General features: G+C 40.9%; 1 protein-coding gene across 1 annotated transcript in view; it reads right to left on the bottom strand.

Annotated features, from left to right (window-relative positions):
- LOC144629484 (obscurin-like) overlaps nt 1-27,259 on the bottom strand; it is a 129,655-nt gene that overhangs the window by 64,923 nt on the left and 37,473 nt on the right. Inside the window, 18 exon segments of the mRNA XM_078487697.1 lie at nt 58-939; nt 1,770-2,657; nt 3,108-3,992; nt 4,567-5,448; nt 5,973-6,656; nt 7,232-7,484; nt 8,148-8,770; nt 9,213-9,257; nt 9,970-10,253; nt 11,709-11,733; nt 12,256-12,564; nt 13,221-13,602; nt 13,711-13,916; nt 14,526-14,825; nt 15,497-16,399; nt 17,337-18,215; nt 18,550-20,571; nt 22,377-26,788. Of these exon segments, the coding sequence (XP_078343823.1) occupies nt 58-939; nt 1,770-2,657; nt 3,108-3,992; nt 4,567-5,448; nt 5,973-6,656; nt 7,232-7,484; nt 8,148-8,770; nt 9,213-9,257; nt 9,970-10,253; nt 11,709-11,733; nt 12,256-12,564; nt 13,221-13,602; nt 13,711-13,916; nt 14,526-14,825; nt 15,497-16,399; nt 17,337-18,215; nt 18,550-20,571; nt 22,377-26,788 (14,864 nt within the window).

The raw sequence follows: 27,259 nt of genomic DNA, 5'->3' as shown, positions 1-27,259 counted from the left end.
CACTGATTGCCATACATTTTGCACATTGATCGCATTCGGCAATTTTAAGTTACATACCTTGTACTTTGACATCAAATGTCCTGGTCACGGTGCCCATCTTGCTCTTAGCTTCACACTTATACACTCCAGAGTCCTCTGCCCTGATACCAAGAATCACTACAGAGTATTTGTCTCCACGTGCCTTGATGTCCAGCCTGTTGCTCTCACGAAGGGGTCTTTCATCCTTGTACCATTTGACATCAGGTTTTGGCTTTCCATTGATTGTTACATTCAAGTTTACTTCATCCCCTTCCGTTACTGTTATGGGGGCCTCTGCCTGGCCTTCAGCGAATTCAGGTGCAAACAGCCTCTCTTTTACAGTGAGGTCAGCTCGGACTGTGGTCTTACCAGCTTCATTTGCCGCCACACATTTATACATTCCAGCATCTTCTCTTTTCACATCCCCTATCGAAAGAGAGAATCGATGATTCTCTTGGTCTTCTTTGATCACAACACGTTCATCATTCGTTAGCTTGGTTGTGCCTCTAAACCATTCTACACCAGGTTCAGGATAACCAACTACAAGCACATCAAAGGTAGCAGTGTCACCCTCCATCACTTCAACCCCTTTCATTTTCTCTTTGAAGTCTGGTTTCGTAACGACCATAACTGTTAGACTTGCAGTGCACGAGGCAGAACCGAAATCATTAGTGGCCACACATTTGTACTCTCCTTTATCGTCTGCCCTTGTCTCCTTAAGGGACAATGAAGCTGTTTCTCCATCCCTTTCCATCTTGACTCTTCTGCTCTCTTTGACTCGCACTCCATCTTTAAACCACTCAAGGGTTGGTGTTGGCTCAGCTGCGACTGAACATTGAAGTTTGGCTGCACTACCTTCCTTTACTTGTAGAGGCCGTAAGGGTTCTGTGAATTGTGGGGCAGTGCCCTCTGGTTGTTTAGCTGCAACAGTAAAAAACCGGATAACAATTAACAATTGAAAAATACAGTATTGCCACTCAAAAAGGGATCTTGATGAATGTTTCAAAAAATTAATATGTTTGATTCATTATTTAAGGTTTTTCCATTCCTTGACCAATGGAAACGAAGATTGCCTGGGATGCAGAAAATTCAAAGCAGTCACATGCTGAGAAGGTATACATGTACGTACAATTGTTGGCTCTTTGACTGAAAATAAACTTCCTACAGGGTTCGTTCTCTTTTGAGCTTTTGAAATTCCATGACTTTCCATGACCTTTTCTGTGACTTTTCAATGTTTTCCATGACCTAAATTTGACGATTTTTTTTGGAAATTTTCAAACATTATCTTGATTTCGGGTACGTTTTTATCACGGCTTTTCTTCACAAAAAAGAGCCTGCCTAATTCATCCTGTACAATCAATACCATTTTCCTGGACTTTCCATGACCCACACTTAAATTCCATGACTTTCCAGGCCTGGAAAATGAAATTCTACAATTCCATGACTTTCCAGGTTTCCATGACCTGTACGAACCCTGTGACTAACTCAAAAGTTTGAAAAACTCACAGAAAGATATCAAAATGTAAACTAACGTTATTAACAAGCACCAGCAACAACAAAGGGTCCATAAATGTTATTTGATGCGACTACAATGAGTTATCATAGACAAAGGCACAGAATACAAACACTGATAATTATTGATTAATTTCTTGTTCCTTCTGCTTCAGTACTAGTATATATTTCAATTTCATGTCCTGGGCAAAGAAATAGAGGGAGAACACTGTTATTGATCTCACTGTAAGTCACAGTACCTGCAATCTGCACATCAAACACCCTCTCTACAGAGCCTGCCTTGCTGCTGACTTTGAACTTGTACAAACCAGAGTCGTCAGGAACAGCTCCCCTGATTTTCAGTGAGTGTGTGTCCTTGTCAACGCCAACATCTAAATGCTCATCCACTTTAACTGGTTTGTCGTCCTTCAGCCATTCCACTTCTGGTTCTGGTTGCCCTTTCTTCAACTCTACATTCAAATCAATGTCGCCTCCTTCTTCGGCTACTATTGGGGCACTTTCAGCTTCGTCAGCAAATTCAGGAGCAACAAGGGTTTCTTCCACAGCCAGGTTGGCTTTGCATGACACCTCTCCGAGTTCATTGAATGCAATACACTCGTACTTTCCACTATCCTCTGGTTTTACGTCCTCAATAATCAAAGCGAAGCTTCCTTCCTCTTCATTGTCTACCAAGTTAAATCGTCCCTCGTCTTCCAGTTTGTCATCACCTTTGAGCCAGTCAATTTCTGGTGGTGGCGATCCAGTCACAAGCACATCAAACCTGGCTTCTTGTCCAGCCTGAACACTCACGTTCTTCATTTTCTCTTTGAACTCCGGCTTTGCACCAGCTTCGTTCACCAGCAGTTCAGCCTGGCTCGACACACTGCCAAACTCATTGCGTGCAACACATTTGTATTCACCTTCGTCATCAAGTTCTGTTTCTTTAAAATTCAAAGAGAATGTTTCATTGTCGCTTTCAGGTCTTATACGTTTGGACTCCTTCACTTTCTCGCTGTCTTTGAACCATTCAGCAGTCGGCTTGGGTTGTCCGCTTATTTGGCATTCTATTCTGGCTGGTTTACCTTCTTCAACTTCGACAGTCTCGGCAGGCTTGATAACCTCGGGGGCTTTTCCCTCTGGCCTCTTTGCTGTAAAACAAAAGAACATTGTTCAACGCCTAATTTCTCCACATAATTTCCATAAGCCGTCACTTTGTACAATGGTACGAACAAACAAAATTGTCAACTTGATGATTTATGTTTAGTAGTGCCTTAGATAGCTTGAAACCACTATCGTATAGCTTCTTAGTAGTTAGTTTACTCCCATCATTTTTTATGACACAATAGTCACGTTTCTAAAAGGCAGAGGTAGCTTTTAACAAATAAATTGATTTGACTATCATAAACCATACTCAGATATATTTTACAATGGTTTAACATTCATTCAGATTTTTGTTCAAGCGAACCAGATTAGCTAAAATGAATGCTATCTGTATTCCAAAACTGAATCAATTAAAATCAACTTAATGGTCAAACGTCATTCGACAATTTTGTTTGAAAATTTGAAATGTGGTACGTTTATTTCCAAAACACTCATACCTGCTACATTGACATCAAATGTACGAGTGACAGTCCCGGCCTTGCTTGATGCTTCACATTTGTACGTCCCAGAATCTTCAGGGGTGACATTCAAAATCACCAGGGAAAACTTATCACCCTTATCATCCATCTTCAACCTGCTGGTTTTCCTCAGCTTCTTGTCATCTTTGTACCACTCCACGCTCGGCACAGGCTTGCCTTTGATGCCCACACTCAAGCACACCTCATCCCCATCTGTGACATTGATAGGAGCACTTTCCTCTTCATCTGTAAACTCTGGTGCAATCATTTTCTCCTTGACTACTAAAGCGGCCTTGGAAGATGTCTGTCCTTCCTCGTTGGCAGCCATGCATTTGTAGGTCCCAGCATCATCAGGTACAGTATCCTCAATGATCAAAGTGAAAATGCCCGCTTCTTCGTCATCCATCATTACATAACGACCTTCGTCTTCCAGCTTGTCCTTCCCTTTGAACCAGTCTACCACCGGAAGTGGATTGCCTTCTATTGTGACGTCAAACCGTGCTGGTTCTCCTTCATTGACATTCACTGGCTTCATCTTCTCAATGAACTCTGGTTTCTTGTTTGGCTCATTAACAAGGAGTTCAGAAGCGCATGACACTGATCCAAAGTCGTTCTTAGCAACACACTTGTAAGCCCCTTCATCTTCAAGCTCGGTTGTGAGAATCTTCAAAGTACACAATTCCCCATCAAAACGCATTTTTATCCTCTTGTCTTCCTTCACGGGCTCACTGTCTCTAAACCACTCGATGACTGGCTCTGGTGTACCAGTTACTTTGCACTGCAGCTTAGCAGGAGATCCTTGCACTACTTCCACTGGTTCTAAGGACTCTATGAACACTGGTGCAGTACCTTCTGGTTTCGTTGCTTAAGTATATAAGAATAAGAACAGTGTTAGCTTGAGTAAACAGGCATCTCTATTGGCAAGATCAATTCCTCTCGTGCCAAGACTTTTGAAATTCTACCCAAAAATTCCATACATATAATGTAGCTCTAGACACCCCTTTCGTCCTGAGATTGATTATTTGCACATAAAATTCAACAGATCTGTGTATGGAATCTCTCAAGCAGATAATGAATTGAACCCATGAAGAGAGATGCCTGTTAACTCTGCCTAAAATAATGTGCCAAGAAGCATTTTGATTCAATTCTACCTACCCCAATCACCCATGAAACAACGATCTTCCATCTTCTGTCACAATATTGGAAAGTCATGTAATGATACTGACTTTGGCTTTATAAATTAGAAATATTGACATTTAAATAATCCAACTAAAAGTTGAAACCTAGAAAACTTGAATGCATATTTTTTGGAGGTTATAAGCATCCCAAAAAATGAGGAATTTCGCAACTTCGTGCAAATATAAAAAGCAAAACAATAAACAACTCCTCAAGCAATTTAATTGAAAGTTTTGTAAACAGCTAAGACGAAATAAAGCACCTTTAACGTCGACATCAAACGTTTTTTCTGCTTTACCACCCTTGCTCTTCGCTTCACACTTGTAAAGCCCAGAGTCTTCAGGCTTGGCCTCCAGAATAATGAGGGAGTGTTCTCCATCTTTAGCATCCATCTTCAAACGGCTTGTTTCACGTAGTTTCTCATCGTCCTTGTACCAATCGACAGCTGGTTCAGGCTTTCCTTTCACGACAGCATTGAGGCTAACAACATCACCTTCTCCCACCTTCACTGGGGCAGCTTCTTGTTCAGTTTCGAAGACAGGTTCAGAAATGACCTCCTTGACAGCCAAAGCAGCCTTGCAAGACGTTTGCCCTTCCTCATTTTCAGCTACGCACTTGTACGTACCGGCATCCGCTGCAAGCGTGTCATTGATTGTAAGTGAGTAAGTTCCACTGTCTTCTTCATCGACCATTTCAATTCGCCCTTCATCTTCCAATCTGTCCTTGCCTTTGTACCAGTCAATGACAGGAGGCGGGTTGCCAGTCACTTTCACAGAAAATTGTGCAGGTTCTCCCTCGGCAACATCAACAGGCTTCATTTTCTCTTCAAACTCAGGCTTCGCATTTGGTTCATTGACAAGAAGTTCTGAAGAACAAGATGCTGAGCCAAAGGTGTTTTCGGCAACACACTTGTATTCACCCTCATCATCTAATTCTGTGGTTGTGATTTTTAAAGTGGCTCTCTCTCCATCAAATCGCGTCTTATATCTTTTCATGTCTGCCACACTTTCGCCATCTTTAAACCAAGCTATGCTAGGCTCTGGTGTCCCTGTGACCTTGCATTCCAGTGTCGCTGCACTTCCTTCCATTACCTTAACAGACTCCAGTGGTTTTGTAAAGTTGGGGGCATCGCCCTGTGGCTTTTCTGTAAAAAGCAAATAGTAAAAGAGCATTTCAAGTCCAGCAACTCATTCTTTTTTTGGAATCTTCAACTCATCACATTCCTTCAAAATCAACAGTTTAACATTAGGAAACAAAAAAACCCTCAAACACTCACTCACTCGTTTTTCTTGCATTATTAGAAATGTGTTGCTAATATTTACTAAACTAGCCACAGGTTGTGAAGTTGATGTATTCGTCATTAAAATAGCATGATGACTTTTAAGATGACTTCCAATCAGTTTTTTTTTTCGCCCTAATCATAAAATTCATGCAACTGCATCTCAGCTTTTCTCGGATTAGTAAGTTAGTACCCTCTAATATCAACACTTACAGCAAGGCGCCCAAAAGTGTGACCACTTTTAATTTATTCACATTCTTCCGTGCAGATTTAATCCAATCAGAAGTCAACCGGGAGCTGTCCTTGGCTTCTGATTGGATGGTGGTTGCACGAAAGAATGTGAATTAATTAAAGGTGGTCACACTTTTGGGCGCCTTGCTGTAACATACCTTGCACATTTACGTCAAAGTTCTTTGTGGTTGTCCCTGCAGGGCTTGTGGCCTTGAAAGTGTAAATACCAGAATCATCAGGTGCCGCTTCTTTGATATTAAGCGTGTACGTGTCACCTTTCGTTCTTGTGTCAAGCCTACTTGTCTTCCGAACTGGCTTCCCATCCTTGAGCCACTCCACAGTGGGTTTGCCAGTTCCTGAGACTGTCACATTTAAGTTCACTTCACCACCCTCGTCTACATCAAGGACTGAAGTCTCCGGTTCTTCTGCTCCTTCTGGTCCTTCTGGTCCTGCTTGCTTTCCTTTCACGATCAATTGAGCTTCACAGGAGGCCTGGCCAGCTTCGTTTGATGCGACAACCTTATACTGACCGGCATCTTCCACTTCACTTTGCTCAATGATCAGTGTGAACAGCTCATCCTCGATGGCATCTATGTGAACAAACCGCCCTTCATCCAAAACCTTCTCTGACCCACGGTACCACTCAACATGGGGTTCTGGAACGGCAAAGATTCTAACATCAAAACGGGCTTCTTCTCCAGCGTCAACTACGACGTCCTCTAATTTCTTTGTGAAGACTGGAGCAGTTGTATCTCGGACAGGTCTTTCTGCCATTGGCAATGGTAACTGTACGTCCTGCATTTCAGAAGCACTCACTGGCTGTTCTTGTATTACTTCTGGTCCTAGTAACAAAGAAAAGAATTGCAGTCTGAGTAACAACGTAAACAAAATTGTAGTATCAAGAACGGGAAGACAAGGAAAAGGTTCTGAAGCAGGCAAGAGTCAGGCATTTGCTGATCTTAAGCTACAGACTAACATGGCTTTAAAAATATATATGAAGTGTCAGGGTTGTCAAATATTGAAAAGTGCAGTCTGATCATTTCTTGTTTGTCCAAAATCCAAAATGGCATGACGAGTGAAAAAAAGAAAATCATGACACTTGACTACCACTTGAAAGACCTACACAGTCAAGTGATGTCACAATGAGTACACAGTTTCTTTGATACAATGGTTAGTGTTGTCTTCATAAATTGCTAAGAGTGATTGTAAATTTTATTTAAGGAATTCTTGACAAGTCCTTTTTAAAAGAGTTAAACAATTGTTTGATGCCGCTAAAAAAAAAACACATTTTGACACATTGGCTATACCATGCTTTCTTTTGTAAAATCGCGCATAATTTAGGAGTGCAGATTCAAAACTGAAAAACAAATCTGGCAACCAATTTAACACATTAACTACCCACTAAGAACCAACTAACCTTCAATGTTGAGAAGGAATTTCTTAGTGATAGTTCCCATTACGCTGAAAGCAACACACTTGTATGTACCAGAGTCGGCTGGAGTAACATGGTAAACCGTTAGTTTGCAGTGATCGGGGTCCTGAGAGATCTCTAGATGAGAGTTTGACACAATGGGCTCCTCGTCTTTGTACCAGGCAACAACTGGTGAAGGGAGGCGACCGGTATTCACAACCATGCACACATTATCGCCTTGAGAACCCTCCATGGGCACCTGAAAACATAGTTCAAGTTTTAGTTCAAGTTCAATTTTATTTTTGCCACCCTAAGGAAATTACGAGAAACGTAGGATACATTATTTAATTTGAGGTGATCACATTGTGGCTTTTCTTAAACCAAATGCGTGGCAGCGTGTTTATAGTTTTCTTCCATACTAGTAAGACTTTTACACAGATGAAAACCGCTCCAAAGAAAACTGTAAAAACAATGTTTAGTAGTTTGGTTGTATCCCAAAACAGTCTCAAAACAGAAATGACAAAGTACAAGATGCTGCGCCCTGTAGACATGTAGCATTTTGAAAAACCACCAAATATAGGTACTCCGATCGTGAATGACTATGATAAAACTAAGAAAAATATTAAAAAGAAATGAGAAGAAAAAACAGACCCAACCAGTTTAAGTCCAAGTTCCTGTTACTTAGAATCTTTAAACAGATCATTAAGCATCTTTAAAAGTAAGCTTATAAAGCCTGGCATAAATCACAGAGATTAGCTTTTTCCTTTGTGCAAAACAGCTTGTTCCCAGCTAGAACTAGAACGCTGTACATGTACTTTACAAATGACATCAAACCGCTTCAAACATTTTTCCATCACTGAACTCCATTGCAAGCTAGTTCAAGGGATAATGTAAAAGTGAAAATAAAACGCATTTTCCTTACCTCTTCCATCTCATCCTTGAACTCTGCTGGGACATGTGTTCGAGTGACAACCAAGTCACATTCACTATTGGCAGTTCCAGCTTCACTCATTGCCACAACCTTGTAACAACCAGAATCCACCACTTGGCAGTCTTCAATAACAAGAGAAAACAGCTCCTTGTCGTTGTCATCAACGTCATCAATAATCACAACACGTCCTTCATCTTCCAGCTGCTTTCCATCCTTGAACCATTCCACCATCGGTTCAGGGTCTCCGGCGATACGTACATCAAATCGAACTACTTCACCCTCATTTGCCTCCAAGTTCTTTAGCGGTTCCTTGATCAGTGGCATGGTCACACCTTCCTCCACTATCAGCTCAGACTGGCAGGATACTTTGCCAAACTCGTTCTGTGCGACGCACTTGTACTCTGCTTCATCATCTAGTTCTGTTGGGGAGATAACAACTGCAAAGACGTCGCCTTCGTTTTCAATCGTGACGCGATCGTCTTCTTCCAGAGGTTCATCATCCTTGTACCACGTGACGTCTGCTCCAGGTCCTACGCGGCACTCGAGCCTGGTGGAATCACCTTCAAGAACCTCTGTCTCTTCTGGCAGTGGAGTTATGAAGTAGGGTCTTTGGTCTGGTTTATGAAAAGAGTCAAAACTTGTCAACCTCACAGGCATTTAATGTTAATGGGGCTTTGTCGTGGATTTGAACAGATTTTTGAACAGCCAAAATATATATTTGTGTCAGAGGGAGTCTAAAAATAATGGTCCATTTTCATTACCAATTGCTTAATTAGACCACTGAAACTGTTAACAAGCGTCGTTAGCTGCAGATAGCTAGGATGGAAATGGATTTTAACGTGAAAAGTCCTCCGGCGAGTCAAAAAAATTGATATTTATAGCCGTGCTTTGATTTCTCTCCACAATTAAGGTTATATCTTCCTTTAGATGTTCAAAGATAATGTTTTTCATGGGTCAAGTTGCCTAACACTAATTTCAGAACAGTTTAGACCAAAAAACTACGAAATACCCGTGACGTAACTCCTTTAAAAGAACAAATGCATAGGGTATACATACCACTGGCACCTGCATCAACTCCTTCTTCCGCAGCTTCGCTCTTTTCTGTGAATGAGAAAGGTGTGTAAGAGCTAAAAACATGCAATTTTACAATTTGAGACCAGCCTTCTAATACACGCGCAAGGTTGTCTAACATAGACCAAACAACGAAAAACGTTACTGACGTAAACTTTAAAATTACACCTGGAGGGCTTGTTACTCTTGGAAAGAGTTGTTTCCGTTACTTTCACGAATTAACGAGGCATACTAAACTTTCAATAAGCTCCTGCCCTATTCTTCATAATTTATTATGATGACCAAAACTGTCACAGCTATGGGAAGCTTACCACTAACAAAACGACCACATTTCTCCATGGCCTACACTCTTACAGACCATAGAAATAAAGTCCGTTTTATGGCATAATTGCGAGAAGAAAGTGGTCGATTTATTTTATTTTTTTACAATAACATTCAAACTTTACCAGTGAATTAGAGGGCTGCAAAAACAGTGGAGAATAGCATGCGTATATGACAGCGTGAAAGATCAATTATTTCTACCTGCCAATGAGTCCGTCAAACATTTCACCTCAAATGTCCTATCTGACATTTCAAAACCATACTGTTTTTGTTGAACAAGGCATACAAATTTCTCAAGTTTTGGGCAAGTTGCTTTGTGTTGTTTTACAGGTTTCGTCTTTTTCATGCTCTATACTCTCATCAATGAGCACGCAAGAATTCTACCAGTTATTGCAAAAAGCATTATGGACTGCAACGGTACCTTCAACTAAGATTTGAGCCTCGCACTGGTCTTGTCCAACTTGATTCTTCACAACGCACTTGTAAATAGCCTCATCGTCAATTTCTACTGGATCCACTCTGAGTAAATGAATTTCGTCATCAGAGAGTAATTTGCAGCGTTCGTCTGGCTCTATTACTTCATCGTCTCTGTACCAAGTCACAGTGAGTGGTTTGGAGGCAAGGACTTTGATCTGAAGTTCAAGCTTTTCGCCCTCGGTGATATCCTGATCAGCAAACTTCTGAACCAAGACTGGCTTTCTAAGGCTGATTAAGGAGAGAATATTTTGCTAGACTTAAAACTATTTTCATATATACCACAGTTTTATTCTTCTAATGTTAGGGATGCTTAATACAGGACGGACCTTTGGATTTCCTTTTCAACGGTCTGTTTGTAACCCTGTCTTATTTAATTTATGCTGTTATTTTGAGGTGTATCAACTGTGACTGCCATGACCGTTTAGGAAAATGGGTCTCATCTAACGAAACAACTCTTTGATTAAATCCCATCCTCGAGAAATTAACCAGTGCCCTTCCTATCAGGGCGTCAAATTGCGCCTAATACAGGCGCCAATGCGACTAAATTTTTCACTTTGGCGACCAAATCCTGAAAGTTGGTCGACCAGAATTCGCATGATCGACCTCAAATCGCATTGGATCGCTTAATTCATCAAAAACTGCATAACTCGTAAAAAAAATCGCACAGGGTGAGCAAAGTACACAATAACTTCTTGCTTTATCTAAAGATCTTATACATTTCAGCTAAATATATTACTTTTGAAGGTTATTTACCTGTCTAAAACTGTAAGAAAACCTCTGATATGGTTTGCAATTGAGCGTTGTTATTTTGGGCGGGCAACTTCCTTTTTCAGTTTCAACTTAGCCACACAAAACAGCCACACAATAAATTTGCTTTCTATCTTTGCTCTTTGTATTGTATTAAAGTTTACACGGCAAAATGGCTCAACTCATAATGTTTAAATCCATAAATGAAGTCAAAAACATCGCCAAACGACTGTCAAACACCGTGTAGTGTTCGATGCGTACGTAGCACGTGTCCCTATTTTGATACGGTCAGCGGTTTCCTCCATCTGGTGCTTCATGTAATGTCACCAAAAGTCTTCCCAGTTCTTGTGCACAAAAAGCCATTCGAGATTGAAATAAATGCAAATGTGATGAAAATAATCTATTTTAAACGGTCTATCTAGTAAAATGACAGAATGAGAAGTGTTTTATTTCTTTTTTTAAAAAAATGGCGACCAAATGTTTGGAATTGGCTACCATTTTGGTATATTTAGGAGCCAAGTGGCTACTGGGAAAAAAAGTTAATTTTACGCCCTGCCTATGTTTCTCATACAGTTCATCCTTTCGAAAGTGGCACCCTTGGGACCAGAAAAAAGTTTCCCCTAAGGAAAAGTGACCACTTACTTGGGGAGAAGGAAGGGGTTAAAAATGTAGTGTTTGTATGTGTTCGGGATCATGACAAAGTGTCTGCTTATGAGGGCCCGGAGTGTCTGCATATGAGAGGTGTCTGTTAGAAAGGTTTGACTTTAGTACTAGCTGGGAGAATTGTAACTTAGCGACAGGTTTTTCGTTTTAAACATTACTTTAATAATAATCATAACCACTGTTTGATTATGTATAGATGTCACGTGGGCGTAATAAACAGTTACTACTTAGCAGAAATAAGGCATACTACATAAAAAAATAAAAGGTACTTACTTCACTGGTTCATCATCTGACGGTACTACAAATAAAAAAATAAAATATTGTTTTATTCTTCAAAGTATGAACTAATAGTCTGTCCGTAAGATAGAAACATTCAATGAAGCAAAGCTTCAAGTATTAATATAAAAGAGAGGTGTGCGACCACATTTTTAAAACCAATGCAATTTTCTTCACCTCCTACATGTACATGTATTTGTGGAAGTGAGATCTAATAGCACTAACATTATCTAGATAGCAGAGCTAGACGATGATTCCAGAAGCACTGGAAACTTGTAAAACCAAAATAAAAATAATTTTATGTTCGTCAATTTAAACGATTTTTAGCCTGAGGTCTAAGCCCATACTTAAGAGTAATTAACTGCCTTGGATTTGCTGTTACTTGTGTATGACATTCAAAACCGGGCAACAACCAATCACTGAATGGACTTCTAAAGACCTAGGTCATCTATGTTACTTTTTAAAAATCCCTCAAACAGTGAAATAAAATGGCAGTCAAAGGGGAACGAAAAAGTTGTTACTCAAGCTACCAATCTCTACATACATTCAACTATCAGCTCAGCATCTGAACTAAGTTCTCGGTCACCACTCTGAACGGAACACTTGTAAAGGCCCTCGTCTTCGCCAACAGTTTTCTTGATCACCAGTTTACTGCTGTGCTCATCTGTTACGATCTTGATTCTTCTGCCTTCTTCCACAGGCCGCATGTCCTTGAACCATGCTACAGTTGGTTTGGTGTCACTCACAAAGCACATTTCCAAGGTAGCAGACTCCCCTTCGTCAACCTCGACATCCTCCAGCTCCTTTGTGATTTGAAGTCCAAGGGGTTCTTTTTCCAATGGTTTCTTAGCTTCTGTAATTTCTAGTAAATGCAAAAAAAAAATTGAAAACGTGTCTTCTTAATTTGTGTTAAATGTAACACGTACAGCAGTAAATATGACATTGACTGTCTTAAAATTAAGTCAACAATACTTCATTTCTGATCTTTATAAAAAGAACACTGGTCTCTACCAGTAATGTGCAAGTAAGTCATTTGCGATATATATGTCACCTTTTCATTAAAGTATTCTTCAAAATAATAGTCTTGCTAGGAATGCCAAGAAGAATGATAGCTTCTGGCTTGTTAAGCTCGCAAATGGTTCACATTAGGCTTGACATGGTTGACAATGTTGGAATTTGATATTTGTACAATCTCAACAAACATCAATAAAAGCATAATGAAATTCACTTCTTCATTCTTCAAAGCCATTTTTAGTTATACGAAACAAAAACTAATAAATATGTTGCAAAATGTCTGTAACAGGCCCACTGAACACCCTGGGCTCAGTTGTTCAAAGGGTGGATAACGGTATCCACTGGATAAATCACTATCTAATGGATTGTTTATTTTGTCAACACTTATCCACTGGATAGTGATATATCCTGTGGATAGCATTATCCACTCTTTGAACAACAGGGCCCTGAACTATAAAGGTTCCACCAACTGAATCCTTTGCAAACTGAACTTACCCTCTACAAGTAATTCCACTTCACAGATAGCTTTCCCTGCCTCACTTTTAGCCACGCATTTGTACATTCCCTCGTCATCTATCTCTGCCTTATAGATCACCAGCTCATGCTGATCTCCCTCTGACACCACAGAAATTCTATCACTTGGCTCAATCAGGTCATCATCCACAAACCACTTAACATCAGGCGTAGGTTTGCCAATCACCCTGACCTTCAGGACAGCCTTGTCACCTTCTTCCACCTTCAGGTCTTGGGCAACATCAACAAAATCTGGAAGTATAGGTTCGTCGGCAACTGGTAGTGTCAACTGGACTGGCTCGTACTCCAGGGCAGAAATGGTATCAGGTATCAAAGGCACATCCCCTTGTCCAGGTAAAGTAAGCTGCAAGAATGACAAACCATACATTATTCTTACATTCACAATTCTGTTTGCTTTCCTTAACTTATATGATAGTCTGTACATAGTGCAAAGGCCAAGGAATATATGTACCTGGACTTCCCCAAATGGTGGTTTCTTCTCTGGAAGTTCTTTATCTGACACCTCACGTTTTTCTTTGGAAGGAGGGAGGTCTTCCTCTTTGACTGGCAGGTCAAGCTGCACCTCACCAAAAGGAGTTGAGCTTACTGGAATACTTCCTTCAACCATAATTGGACCTTCAGTAGGCTTCACCTCATCTTGCTCTTCTTCGTCTTCCCCTAAAGAAAAAGAATTAAACCTTCTAAGCCACATGCAACATTTACTTATATTCTCACTGCTCTGCAACGGTTACACTCAAAGAGGAGGTCTAGGATTAGCACTTATGTCCTGGATTTAACACCATTACTGTTTAGCGAGTACTTCATATTTGACTGGGTTATTGCCATATTCATATTACTTCATAATTTTATTTGACTGAACTATGCGTATTTTGGTAAACTTTTATTACAACAACACGTTCTGTTGCCTGTCATAAAGAGCATGCATCTCAGTGTTCAATTCTGGACATAATTTTATCTGCAACAGGCACCCTGATACGGTCAATAACTATTGTCTCAATTTTCACATGGTCTGAAAATAATTCTGTAGACAAAATTTGATGCTTTTTCAAAACCAATTTTAACATTTTAGGCCTCAACATAGAATAAGACAGGGATCTGATCTAAAACTGAAAAACGTTCAGCAATTGCCACCCAATAACTTAATTTCCACGCACTTTCGATGTACAGAAGCCAGTCATAAGATTTCCCGCTAGAATCTCTTTCCAGGCTACAAAACCCTGTATTTGTATTAACTGTTTTTCATTTCAATACAAGCAAGTTTCTTACCTGACACCAACAGTTCTGCTTCGGAGATGGCTTTTCCAAACGAGTTTGAGGCCACACATCTGTACATGCCTTCATCCTCAAGCCTAGCAGAGTTAATGATGAGGACACACCCATCAGTGTCATCAAAATCGATCCTGAAGTTACCTCCTTCTTCTATCGGTTGCTCATCTTTAAACCACTCAACGTCAGGCTCTGGTTCACCACTTATTCGAACCTCAAGCTTTGCTGCACTACCTTCAAAGACTTCCTGGGATTTTAAGGGTTGAATGAACTTGGGAGACTCGCCCTCAGGTTCTTTTGCTGCAAAATTAACAGGAGGCGCCGTCAGTAAAAGGTAATAAGGAAAGGTTTGTTCCATTTCTGTCGAATTTAGAAAAGCCAAGAGCCAAATCCCCCTGTTTTTGTAATACAGAGAGCCTAGGAGAAATGTTACGTCCTAACAGGTGCATTATTAGTCCATATTAGGCTGATTACCCTAACAAATTATAAGCCAGAAGCCTATATTACGTATTATATTATGCTATTTTAGTGATACCCTCGTTAAATAAAGACTTTACTAATCAACGTGACGACAATGACGAGCTTCAACTCCCGCGATAGTCAATATAAGGTACACAAAATGTAATAAGTCTGTCACCTTACTCTTCAAATGACAGCTGACTGTTCTTGACCCATTAACCAAGACGAACACAATATGTAACATTATTTCTTTCCACAAAAGACAGGCATACACGTACTTTACAGAATAGCACAACACACCTTAACATCACCACGAAAAGGCAATAACTATAAGCGAGATAAGCAGTCCTCGAATAATTTTGCATGGCTGTCAAATATGTTTTTAAGAATTTGTTGATCAAGACGATATTTTCAGGTTATTGGACTTCCTTTCTTCCCATCCTCTTTCTATTTCACAACGTACTGATTCAGAAGATATAAGGGAATAAAATGTTTGAGAAGCCATAACTCACCTTCTATATTAACGTGAAAGTCTCTTGTTACTGTCCCAGCAGGGCTAGTAGCTTTGCACTGGTATGTTCCAGAGTCCTCTGGTGTTGCTGCCACAATAATCAGTGTCTGCTTGTCTCCTTGGACATCAGTCTTGTACTTGCTGCTTGTTCGACTGACGGGTTTGTCATCTTTGTACCATTTCACAGATGGCTTTGGCTTTCCAGTTACTTCAACTTGCAGCGTTACATCGCCTCCTTCGTCAATCACCATTGGCGTCTCACTAGGTTGGTCTGAAAACTTGGGTGGGATAAGCTTCTCCTTGACCGTCAAACCAGCAGAGCAGACAGCCTGTCCAACCACATTGGATGCAACGCATTTATACCTTCCTTTGTCTTTTGAGTCGCAGTCGTTGATGGTAAATGTGTGCCGGCCATCAGGGATGGAGTCTACCACAAACCGGTCTTCAGTTGTAATCTCACGATTAGCGCTAAACCATTGCACGTCTGGTTGTGGATGGCCCTGAACTTTGACACTGAAGACAGCAGAATCACCTTCAAAAGTGTTCAGATCTTTCAACTTCTCCACGAATTCTGGTTTGGTTTGTTCTTCGCTGTCAACAATTTCATTAACAAGAAGTTCCAAGGTACATGTGGCTGAGCCGAACTCGTTCTGAGCCTTGCACTGATATTCTCCTTCATCATCCAGCTCAGTGCTACTAAAGCAGAGTGAAGATACCTCCTCCTCAAAGTCACTAGTTACACGCTTACCTGTTTCCACAGGCTTACCCTCTTTAAGCCATGTTATTTCTGGACTTCGTGTTCCTGTGACCTTACAGGAAAGTTTGGCTGCAGTACCCTCAAATACTTCCACAGGAGTGACGGCCTCCGTGATTTCTGGTCTAGTGCCATCTACAGAATCTTTACCTTTAAATCAAATAAAATAAAATATTAATAGTTCACAGACGTAAAAAGTTGATAACTTTACACGTTACAAGCTTCATTAAAGTACTCTACACAACTAGGGAAAAGGTTGTACTCTCAACGACAACAGAATGTACATTTAGAGGCTCACAAACCGCCCAGAAACAAATTTGTCTTAAAAGCCAAAATTGATGGACTCGTTTAATAGATGCACAATTCTGTTAAAATGACGTGATCTTGGCGTGTACAAATTAAAGCCTCTGATTGGTTGGTTAAATCCAATGTGGAGTTTTTTGATAGTCAAATACCGCAAAATGATCTTCTGAATGACAATGGCATGTGCCAATGTAAAAAAAGAATATTTTAACCAATGACACAATAAAAATTCGTTATTTCATTTGTTACTAGAGCACACAGAAATATCCTATCTTGCTTTCTTTGGAATACCACTCACAGCTTTCTTCTATGGCACAATCTGCTACAGAAACTTTATCTGCTTGTTGGGGGAATATTACTGTAACATCTTCTCGATGACTATGAGTCATTTTTGAAGAAACACAAATCAGGAAAAAGCTGTGTAGCGCATGTATGATCTGACCAAAATAAAACTAAGATATTGTTAATGCGCTGTATTTCTACCCTGATGAAAAGACAAAAGTCTCAAAACGTCCGGGAAATTTTGTATTTTAGCGCAGGGGAAAAATTTTTTTAAAAAGAAAAAGACATGAAAAAAAAAAAGAAAATTTATAGAGAAAAAAAATAAAAAAAAAAAAAAACCCAAAAAAAACAAATGCAATCCGAACCGACTGTTATTTGAGCCCTGCATTAACAATATTTTTGTTAAATTTTTGTCATCTTTTTCCGTTTTTAAAAAACAAATGTTAAAATTCAACATATACACACAGTACAACATAAATGTGCAAAAAAGTGCAAGTGTTACCCTTAATGGTGACATTGAAAGTGCTCGTGCTGTCATCACTGGTCTCACACTTATAAACCCCCGAGTCCTCAGGTGAGGCTTCCTTAATTGTCAAGGTGTGAACGCCCCCTTTAGCATCGATATTGTAGTGATCGCTCTGTGTAACAGGTTCATCATCTTTAGTCCAGCTGACAGTGGGATGGTCGGCACTCATCAAAGCCTTCAGTGTTACATCCTGGCCTTCTAAAAAGTCCAAGGGAATTTCTGCAGAGTCTGGAGTCTCCAGTGAATCAGATTTAGGAGTGACAACCAGCTCAGCAGTGCAAGCGTCCTTTCCAGCTTCGTTCATGGCTAAACACTTGTATTGACCTGCATCAGATGGTTTGCAGTTTTCAATTACCAGCGAGAACAGGTCTGGCTCATTGTCATCTACGTCATCTATAATCATGACACGACCTTCGTCTTCTAGTTGTACACCATCTTTGAACCATTCCACGACTGGATCAGGATTTCCAACAGTACGGATATCAAAGCAGGCATTCTCGCCTTCAATCACATTCAAATTATGCAGTTTCTCTTTAAATATTGGTAATGCCATTCCTTCTTCGACAAGTACCTCAGCGAAAGTTGACACAACTCCCTGGTCATTCTCTATTTGGCACAAATACTCCCCTTCGTCGTCAAGTGTTGAAACTTGGATGGTTAGGATACAAACTGTGCCATCAAATGAGCTAGATGTTCGCTCATCATCTGTCACAGGAGTATTATCATGGAACCATCTCACTTGAGCATCAGATGCTCCAGAAACATGGCACTCTAATATAATAGGCTGTCCTTGAAGAACCTCTACTTCTTCCAATGGTTTGGTGATTTCTGGCACTGACCTGACTGGTTTCGGACCTATGACATTGTAGGTTGAATTATAACCATTCACATTGCTTTAAACAAATAACAACGTAGCCTACAATTCGTTAGTAATGTTAGTATATTTGTTAAAATATGCTGACTAGTCACTGCCTGACTATTTGGCACATATATTAACAACAGATGGTTAAATGGTTAAAGCTACCTGTGCCATATAAAATCAATACAACAAATACTACTGTAAGGCAAGAATAAATAAAGCACTGTCTAAAGAAAATTCTATTAAACAGGATAGAGGACCAATCTAAAGAAGTCATAGGGAAGCAAGAAAAGATAACTAAATAAGAAGATTTTCAACGTTATGAGCTACCTTCAATCTCAACATTGAAAGCACGAGTACCAACTCCAGCTTCATTTGTGGCAGTGAGAGTGTATGTTCCCTTGTCATCCACATTTGGGTTCTGAATTAGTAAGGTGTGCAGGTCATCTTTTGAGGTGATGGAAATATGCTCGCTGTCTTCCAGTGGGACCTCATCTTTATCCCACTCAACTTCTGGTTTAGGGTTACCTTGTACCCTAGCTTCAAGCTTCACATCGCCATCATCAGTTACTTCAAAAGGCACAAAACTGTCATCTTCAACAAAAGAAGGCCTCTCATATTCAGATGGTATGTTGTCTGGATGGTCGCTCTCCTTGCCCTCAAAGTCAACTGTGAATGTTTTCCATGACATGCCCGCTTTATTTGAAGCTGTACATTTGTAGAGACCTTTGTCGTCTGGGGTGGCACCCTTGATAACCAACGTTTGCACACCTGCTCTTGACTGTATCTGAAAGTGGTTGCTCTCCTGTATGGGTTGTCCGTCCTTTGTCCACTCTACTTCTGGCTCTCCACTGAACTGAACTTCCAGTTTGACATCCCCATCATCAGAGACATCAAATGACGGCTCTTCCTCGGTCCGATCCACAACCCTGGGGGGTGACACTCCTTCTTCTATCTGACCAGGACCAACTGGTTTAGATTTGGCACCGTCTATGTTGAGGGTATATGTCCTTATAGACTTACCAGCTGGGTTGGTTGCTGTGCAAATGTACTTTCCTTCATCGTCTGATGAGGCTCCTTTGATAACAAGCCTATGGATATCTCCTGAAGAAAATAATTGGATATGATCGCTCTCAGTTATTGGTTGATCATCTTTCGCCCACTCAACATCTGGAGTAGGATTCCCTGTCACTTTGACCTCCATCGTCACATCACCATCATCTGAAATCTGAAAAGGACTCTCCAAATGTTCTTCAAAATGCGGCATGACCCAATCTGCATAGCCTTCAATGTTCACATCAAAACTTCTAGTGGCAGTTCCAGCATCATTTGACGCAACACAAATGTAAGTTCCTTTGTCTTTTGGAGTGGGCCCCTTGATCGTCAAAGTGTGTATATCCTTGTCATTGTGTACCAGAAGATTGTTGCTCTCAGGCAAGGGATGCTCATCCTTTAGCCACTGCACCTCTGGAAGAGGTTTACCACTTACCCTCACTTCGAGTTTTACATCGCCATCAGGGTTAACTTCAAAGGGGCTTGACCCTTCAGGCAAGGCAGTGAAGCGAGGAGCTTCATGGCCCGCTGCTGCTGTAGGCTCTCTTGCAGCTAAGAGCTTCTTCTTTCCAGGTTTTGCAGTCTCTGGTATTTCCGATGAAATCTCAAAATTTGGCTCAATGGAGAAACTCACTGGTTCAGCCGAATCAGCTTTGAGCTGAACTTCAAATGGCACTTCAACGATGGGTTCAATTTCTCTGGCAGGTGGGGCTATGGCCAAGCTTACGTTGCAGGACTCTTCTCCAGCTTCATTGAACGCAACACACCTATATGTGCCAGTATCTTCCATAATGGTCTGCTGAATAGTGAGGGAAAATTTGCCATGGTCAACATCTTCTTTAATAACAAATCTCCCCTTGTCTTCTATTGCCAATCCATCTCTAAACCAGTCAACTTCAGGAGGTGGATTACCACTTATAACAGCACTAAATGTTACATCTTGGCCTAATGATATTGTTCGATTGTCTGGTTTCTTTTTAAAATAGGGTGGAGTGTGATCTTCTTGCACTAGCAGTTCACATTCAGTAGATGCCATGCCAAAATCATTTTTAGCAACGCACTTGTAATCTGCCTCATCATCCAGCTCTGTTCGCAGAAAGATCAAACGACAGGTCTTGCCGTCAAATTCAGTGCGAACACGCGTTGTCTGCCTAACTCTGGAATCATCTTTGTGCCACTCGATAGATATTGCAGGAGAGCCAATTACTTCACATTCCAGAGTGACAGGAGAGTTCTCAACAGCTTTTGGTGACTCCAGTGGTTTTGAAAACTGTGGTGCACTTCCCTGTGGCTTTGTTGCTATACAAAAACAAATGCAAGGTTCCTTCATATTTCCATATGTGATGGGCGTATGTCTGAGTGGATCACTCCCGAGACTGCATGAATGCAGTATGTATGAAGTATGATAAGTTGAATGAAAAGCATTAGTTGAGATACATGAGAGTACCCTTAACAGCCACCAGCACCAATTATAGCATAAGCATGTTTTATCCATAAAAGAAGAGTTCAAGTAATAAGGAAAGCTCACTTTAGTGACTGCATCAAGGCAGTAAGTACAATGTAAGAAGTACAATGAGCTGGATACAAAGCATTAGTTAAGATACACGAAGGTTCTCGTTATTGCCACCAACACCAATTAGAGCTTAGAAGAAGTTCAATCCACAATAGATGAGTTCATGTCTGGGTAGTTTACTCCAGAGACTGTATCAGGGCAGTATGTACAATGTATGATGTACAATGAGCTGGGGACTAAGCATTAGTTAAGATACCCGAAGGTTCTCGTTATTCCACCCCCGGGGCCCTGCGGTCTCCCCCGGGCTCGGCGCCCCCCCCCCTCGGTGGCTCTCCCCCCCGGCCCCCCCAGTGGTCTCGCTGTCCGGTCCGGACGGTGCATTATTGCCACCAACACCACTTGAAGATTAATCCACAATAGATGAGTTCATGTCTGGGTAGTTTACTCAAGAGACTGCATCAGGGCAGTAGGTACAATGAAAGATGTACAATGAGCTGAATACAAAGGATTAGTTAAGATACCTGAAGGTGCTCATTATCGCCACCAACACCACTTAGAGTATAAGAAGTTTAAACCACAATAGATTATTTCACGTCTGGGTAGTTAACTCAAGAGACTGCATCAGGGCAGTATGTACAATGTATGATGTACAATGAGCTGAATAAAAAGTATTAGTTGAGATACATGAAGGTGCCCTCAATTACCACCAACACCGGTTACAGTACAGCACAGTAGACGAGTTTGCATCTGGGTAGATCACTCCAGAGGCTTACTTAACTTATATAGAATGTACAGTAACAATAATTATGTACAATACAGTAAGTAGAAAGCATTAATTGAGATACATGAAGGTGCCACCGATTATTACAGATACAGTTACAATATAAGCACATAATTATTATTTTTTTAACATTATGATTATTTCATGTTTTACATCTTTACCTATTTACAGCATCAGAGCAGCATGTGCACTTATGATTTGTATGATAAGTTGTTACATTATATTAGTCAATACACATAGGATGGTAATTATCACAAGAGAATCATACCGCAAATAGTGAATGTACTAGTATAAAGTGCTACACTGTTAACATAAAACACTGTGACAAAGTGCAGTTTACAACACCAAATTTACTATAAAAATGCGTTCTTATTTTATTAACCTTTAAACATAGTTAGCCCTCAATTAATTATCACTCACACAACCAATGCCACAACAGAGTTTAGCTAAAAGTAAATTTAAAATAGTTATACATAACAGTCAGCAAACTTTTAAGATACAAATGACCAACATAGAAACAATAGGTTATTATACTCTAAGCAAGGCACTCTTAATTCATTAGCAATGTTAACAACAACCGTATAGAAAACAGCAATTACTTTAGTGTTATACCATTAAAAAAAAACTGCTCAAGAATGAGGAAATATGAACATAGAGAGAGGCACTGTGAGAGTAGTGTCTGGCCAAGAACACACCTGTGAACCGGCCAGGGCTAAACCTGGATCGTTCAATCCAGAGTCCACACCACCATTAGGCCACCACGCCTACCTAAAAAAAAACTTGTAGCAACAAATAAATAAAAATTCTTACCCTCAATGTTGACATTAAACGTCCTTGTGGATGTTCCAGCTGGGTTATTTGCAATACATTTGTAAGCTCCGGAATCAGCAGGGCCAGCACCAACAATAGTCAATGTGTGTTTGTCATCCTTTGCTTTGATGTCAAAATGGCTGCTGTTCTTGACACTTTCATCATCCTTGACCCATTCTACAGTTGGTGTAGGCTTGCCACTGACTGTGGCCTCCAACACGATATTACCGCCATCCTCGATCACATTTGGAAATGAGGGGTCATCAGTGAATGCAGGAGGGATGGGCTTTTCCGTGACGGTAAGTTCAGCACTGCAAGTTGTTTGTCCAGCTTCATTAACGGCGGTGCAACGGTATGTGCCAGCATCAGATATCAGGCAATTGGACAGCTCCAAGGAATGTATGTCATCATCTGAGAGGAATTCATAACGTGGTTCCCCTTCCAAATCCTTTTCATTTTTAAACCACTCCACATCTGGTTGAGGTGTTCCAGAGACACGGACGTCAAATCGCGCCAAATCACCTTCACATAACTCGATACTGTTCATTTTCTTTAAAAATTCAGGAGCAACAACTGCCTCATCAACAACAAGTTCTATGGTGCAAGAAACTTTCCCCACTTTGTTAGTTGCTGTACATGTGTATTCTCCATCGTCAGTTTGTTTAGCATCCTTTACTGTGAGAACAGACCTATTTCCATCAAACTCCAATTTAAAATGATGGCTGTCCCGTACAAGCTTTCCATCTTTAAACCACTCAATTTCCGGTTCTGGGAGACCAGAAACAACTGCCTCAAACCTAGCATGCCCTCCTTCGACAATCTGTGCTCCTTGAGGTGAAACAACAAATTCTGGTGCTTTTATCTCTTCCTCAACTTCAAGACTAGCGAAACAAGTATCTCTACCACCGCTGTTGGAAGCAACACAGCTGTATTTCCCACCATCTGCTAACCTTGAGCGAGTTATCGACAATGTATGAATGCAGCCTTCAGTGTCTATCCGAATATGATCATCAGGAGCAATGTCACTGCCATCCTTGAGCCACTTCAGAGTTGGCTTGGGTTTTCCACTGACCTCAACCTCTAAGGCCACATCAGACCCCTCAACAACCTTTTTGTCTTCAAGGCGCTGAAGGAACCTAGGTGGGATGACATTTTCTCGTACTGTCAACCGTCCTTCACACGATACTTCACCTGCCTCGTTTACTGCTGTACATCGATAGGTGGCCTGATCGTCTGTTGTGGCACCATAAATAAGGTAAGCATAGCTTCCCCTCTCTTCGTTCTCAACAAACTCAGTTCTAGATGTTGTTTCCTCGATCAAAACACCATCCTTGTACCAGTCAATTTCAGGTTCTGTGCCTTGAACACGAACCTCCAGTCGCACATCCTTCTTTTCAGTCACTTCAATGTCCCTAAGAGTTTCCAAGAATGCAGGCTTTTTTATCTTCACTTTGACAGAGAGCTTTCCTGTGCTTGAAACTTTGCCTGCTTCATTTGCAGCAGTAACCACGTAATCTCCTTCATCCTCTGGAAGAACATCCATCAAAACGAGCCTGTGAATGTCACCATCAGATTCCAAGAGAGTCTCTTCATTCCCTTCGATCTTTGCACCGCTGCCGAACCACTCAACGTCAGGTTTAGGGTTGCCGGTAACTTCGACTTCAAAACGTGCTGTTTCACCCTCTGTTACAGTAACATCCTGCAAGCTCTTTGCAATTTCTGGCGGAACAAGCGGCTTTTCCTCTGTTGGAACTCCAAGAAAACCTTCAAGGGGGACGTCACTTTCCAGATTAACATTTTGAGATACAGGGATTTCTTCGATGACATCACTTGGTTTTTCTTCGTCCACAAAAAGTTCCACTTGACATGACACATCTCCAGCCTCGTTGGAAGCAACACATTTATAGAGGCCTTCATCTTCAAGGATCACTTTGTCAATGCCAAATGTCCCATCAGGCAAGCAATGTAGGCGTCCTGTTTCAGGTATTTCGTCGCCTTCTTCATTGTACCATTTCACAGTGGGTGTTGGTGTACCATCGACTTTGACTTCAAACGAAACATTATCTCCCACTAAAAGATGTGCGTCTTTAGGCGGCTTTAAGAAAGAAGGAGACTTCTTTGGTTCTTCTACTATCTCTTGTATCTTAGTTGGTTTGACAACAAGTGGTGCAACACTCTGAACTTTACCAACATCATTCATTGCCTGACATTTGACTTCGCCAGAATCCTTTGGCTTGGTTTCATGAATGATCAGCTTGTGCACGTCTTCAACTTTCTTTTCTTCGTATCTGTCACCAGGTTCAATGAGAACATTATTTTTGAACCACGCAATGTCTGGTTCTGGGTTCCCTTGCACTTGCACTTCAAACTGTGCATCACTTCCTTCCACAACTTCTACTGGCTTCAATTCTTTAAGAAACTCTGGTCTGGTGGTAATTTCATCAACTAAAAGTTCAGCAGTACATTCTACTTTCCCAAACGAGTTCTTAGCGACACACTTGTACTCCGCTTCGTCATCTAGTACCGTGCCATCAATAACCAAAGCGTGTTTATTTCCCTCTTGAATGATATGTGTATGTTCGTCTTCTTCCACAAGGTCATTTTCCACAAACCATTGCACAACTGGCTTAGGCATCCCATCAACTATAACTTCCAAACGTACTGCATCTCCCTCGACGACATGAACAGTAGACAGTTCTTTGAGAAACACCGGTGGCTTACCACTTGGTTCTTTTTCTGTTGCTGGGGGCATAGCCTGTACAACTTGCTGAGCCTTAGTAGGCATTGCCTTAACACCTTCATCAACAACTTTTAGCTGTGCACTTGTAACTGCTTTGCCTGCTATATTAGTTATGATGCATTTGTACTGGCCAGAGTCATTTGGTGCAATGTCTTCAAGCACAAGCAAGGATGAGCCAGGCTCGGTCTCAATGTCCATACCTTCATCATCTTCAGAAACTTCCTCATCATCCAAATACCATTTGACCTTTGGTTCTGGGCTGCCGATGTATTTGACAGAAAACTCCACAGTGTTGCCAGCATCTGCTGTAGAGTCATAAAGTTTCTTTGTAAATCTTGGTGGTACAGTGTCTTCTGCGATAACCAGTGTTGCTTCACAAGAAGCTGTACCAAACTTGTTCCTTGCCTTGCACGTGTATGTACCGCCATCATCATCTCTGCAGTTTGTTATGACAAAAGTATGTACATTTCCACTTGACTGAGTCTCAAACCTTGGCCCAGATTTTAAAAGCTTTGTACCCTTGAGCCACTCTACAAAAGGTGTTGGCTTTCCTTGAACTTTAACTTCTAAACGAACTGGACTTCCATCTGCTATTTCAGTATTCTCTAGGACTCTGGCAAACTCTGGAACTTTACCTTCACCATTGACTGTCAATTTAGCTGAAGTAGTATCCTTTCCGGCAGAATTTGTTGCTGAACATGTGTATGTTCCTTCGTCATCCATGTCCGACTTGAGTATGTTTAAGACGCAAGTGTTATCAGGTGTCATCTTCATTTTGATTCGGTCACTTTCTTCGACTTGTTGTTGATCTTTGAACCAAGATATGTGAGGATCTGGCCTTCCAACCACTGCACATTTCAACTTCACTTGCTCTCCTTCTGACACTTCAATGTTTTCCAACTTCGAAGTGAATTTGGCTGGTGCTAGTAAAGGTGATATGTGGAGATGGCCAGATGACTCTGCATCTCCAGCCTCATTCGAAGCCTTACAAATGTAGTCACCTGCATCTTCCAGTTTGCCATACATGAGGATCAAAGCAGAAGTGTCTTCATCGTGGACAATTTCCACATGCTTGTCTTGTTTAACTGGGTGCCCATCTTTATACCAGGTTACATCTGGTTCTGGCATACCTGTAACTTTAACATCGAACCGTGTGCAAGATCCTTCCACGATGTACACATCCTTTAAATTTTTGACAAAAGCGGGAGGGCTTGTTGGAGTGACTTGCTTTACAGTTAGTTTGCAGGACTTTCTGACTTCCCCAGCAGTGTTTTTAGCTCTGCATGTGTAGGTTCCCTCATCACTGCATCGTGCATCCTTGATTTCTAGACTGCAAATCTCATTCTCTCTTGTGGCATGAAAACGTCTGTGTGGGTAAATTGTAATTGGTTGGTCGTCCTTGTACCAAATAACGTCTGGAGGAGGAGTTCCAGTAACAAAGATCTGCATTTCCACCGATTCCCCTTCCTCTATTGTCTTGTCTTCAAGTTCAGTGGCAAATTCAGGAGGAATGGACCTCCGGCGTGCTGTTGGCCTACTATCTGTCATTGAATAAATCTCAGGAGCAGCCACTTCATCTGGTTTAGGAAGTTCAACTTGAATGGGTGCAAACTGAGTCCCATCTTGTCCATCAAGAGTTAAAGTCACTGCCTGTGGTGGTTGGTTTGGGTCTCTATAAGACAGATAACAAAACAAGTTAATTGACTCTTGTTGGTTTTCAGACAACTAGCAGATACAGAATCAACTCCCACTATAATGGGCACCTTCCCCTAAGAGCGGGAGATATTTTCAATAATTCTTATTTGCCAGGACTGAAACTCCATTCCATAAAAACAGGCTGTCTGTAAAAGGAGTTGTCAGCTAGACAGGAGTTGACTGCAAAAGTATCGTAACCCTTTTAGACCAAATTTGCATTTACTGTATTTTTTTGTATTCTATAATTACTCTCCTTTGGGTAACTTAGTTTTTAATCAGTGCATCTTGGTTTTTTTTTTTTCCTTTTTTGGTTTTTTTTTTTTTTCCGAAGGAGGGGGAGGCGCCCCGCAAAAACTGGAAAAAATTTTTTTTTTTTTGCCCTTTTTTTATTTTACATTTTAAATTATCTTTTGTATTAATTACATGCGCTACACACTCACACGAAATT

Source organism: Oculina patagonica, chromosome 11 (assembly GCF_052425735.1).
Source record: "Oculina patagonica isolate OP01 chromosome 11, crgOcupat, whole genome shotgun sequence".
Lineage (NCBI taxonomy): Eukaryota > Metazoa > Cnidaria > Anthozoa > Scleractinia > Oculinidae > Oculina > Oculina patagonica.
The sequence above is the reverse complement of the archived record's forward strand: the minus strand, read 5'-3'. Positions and strand labels throughout refer to the sequence as shown.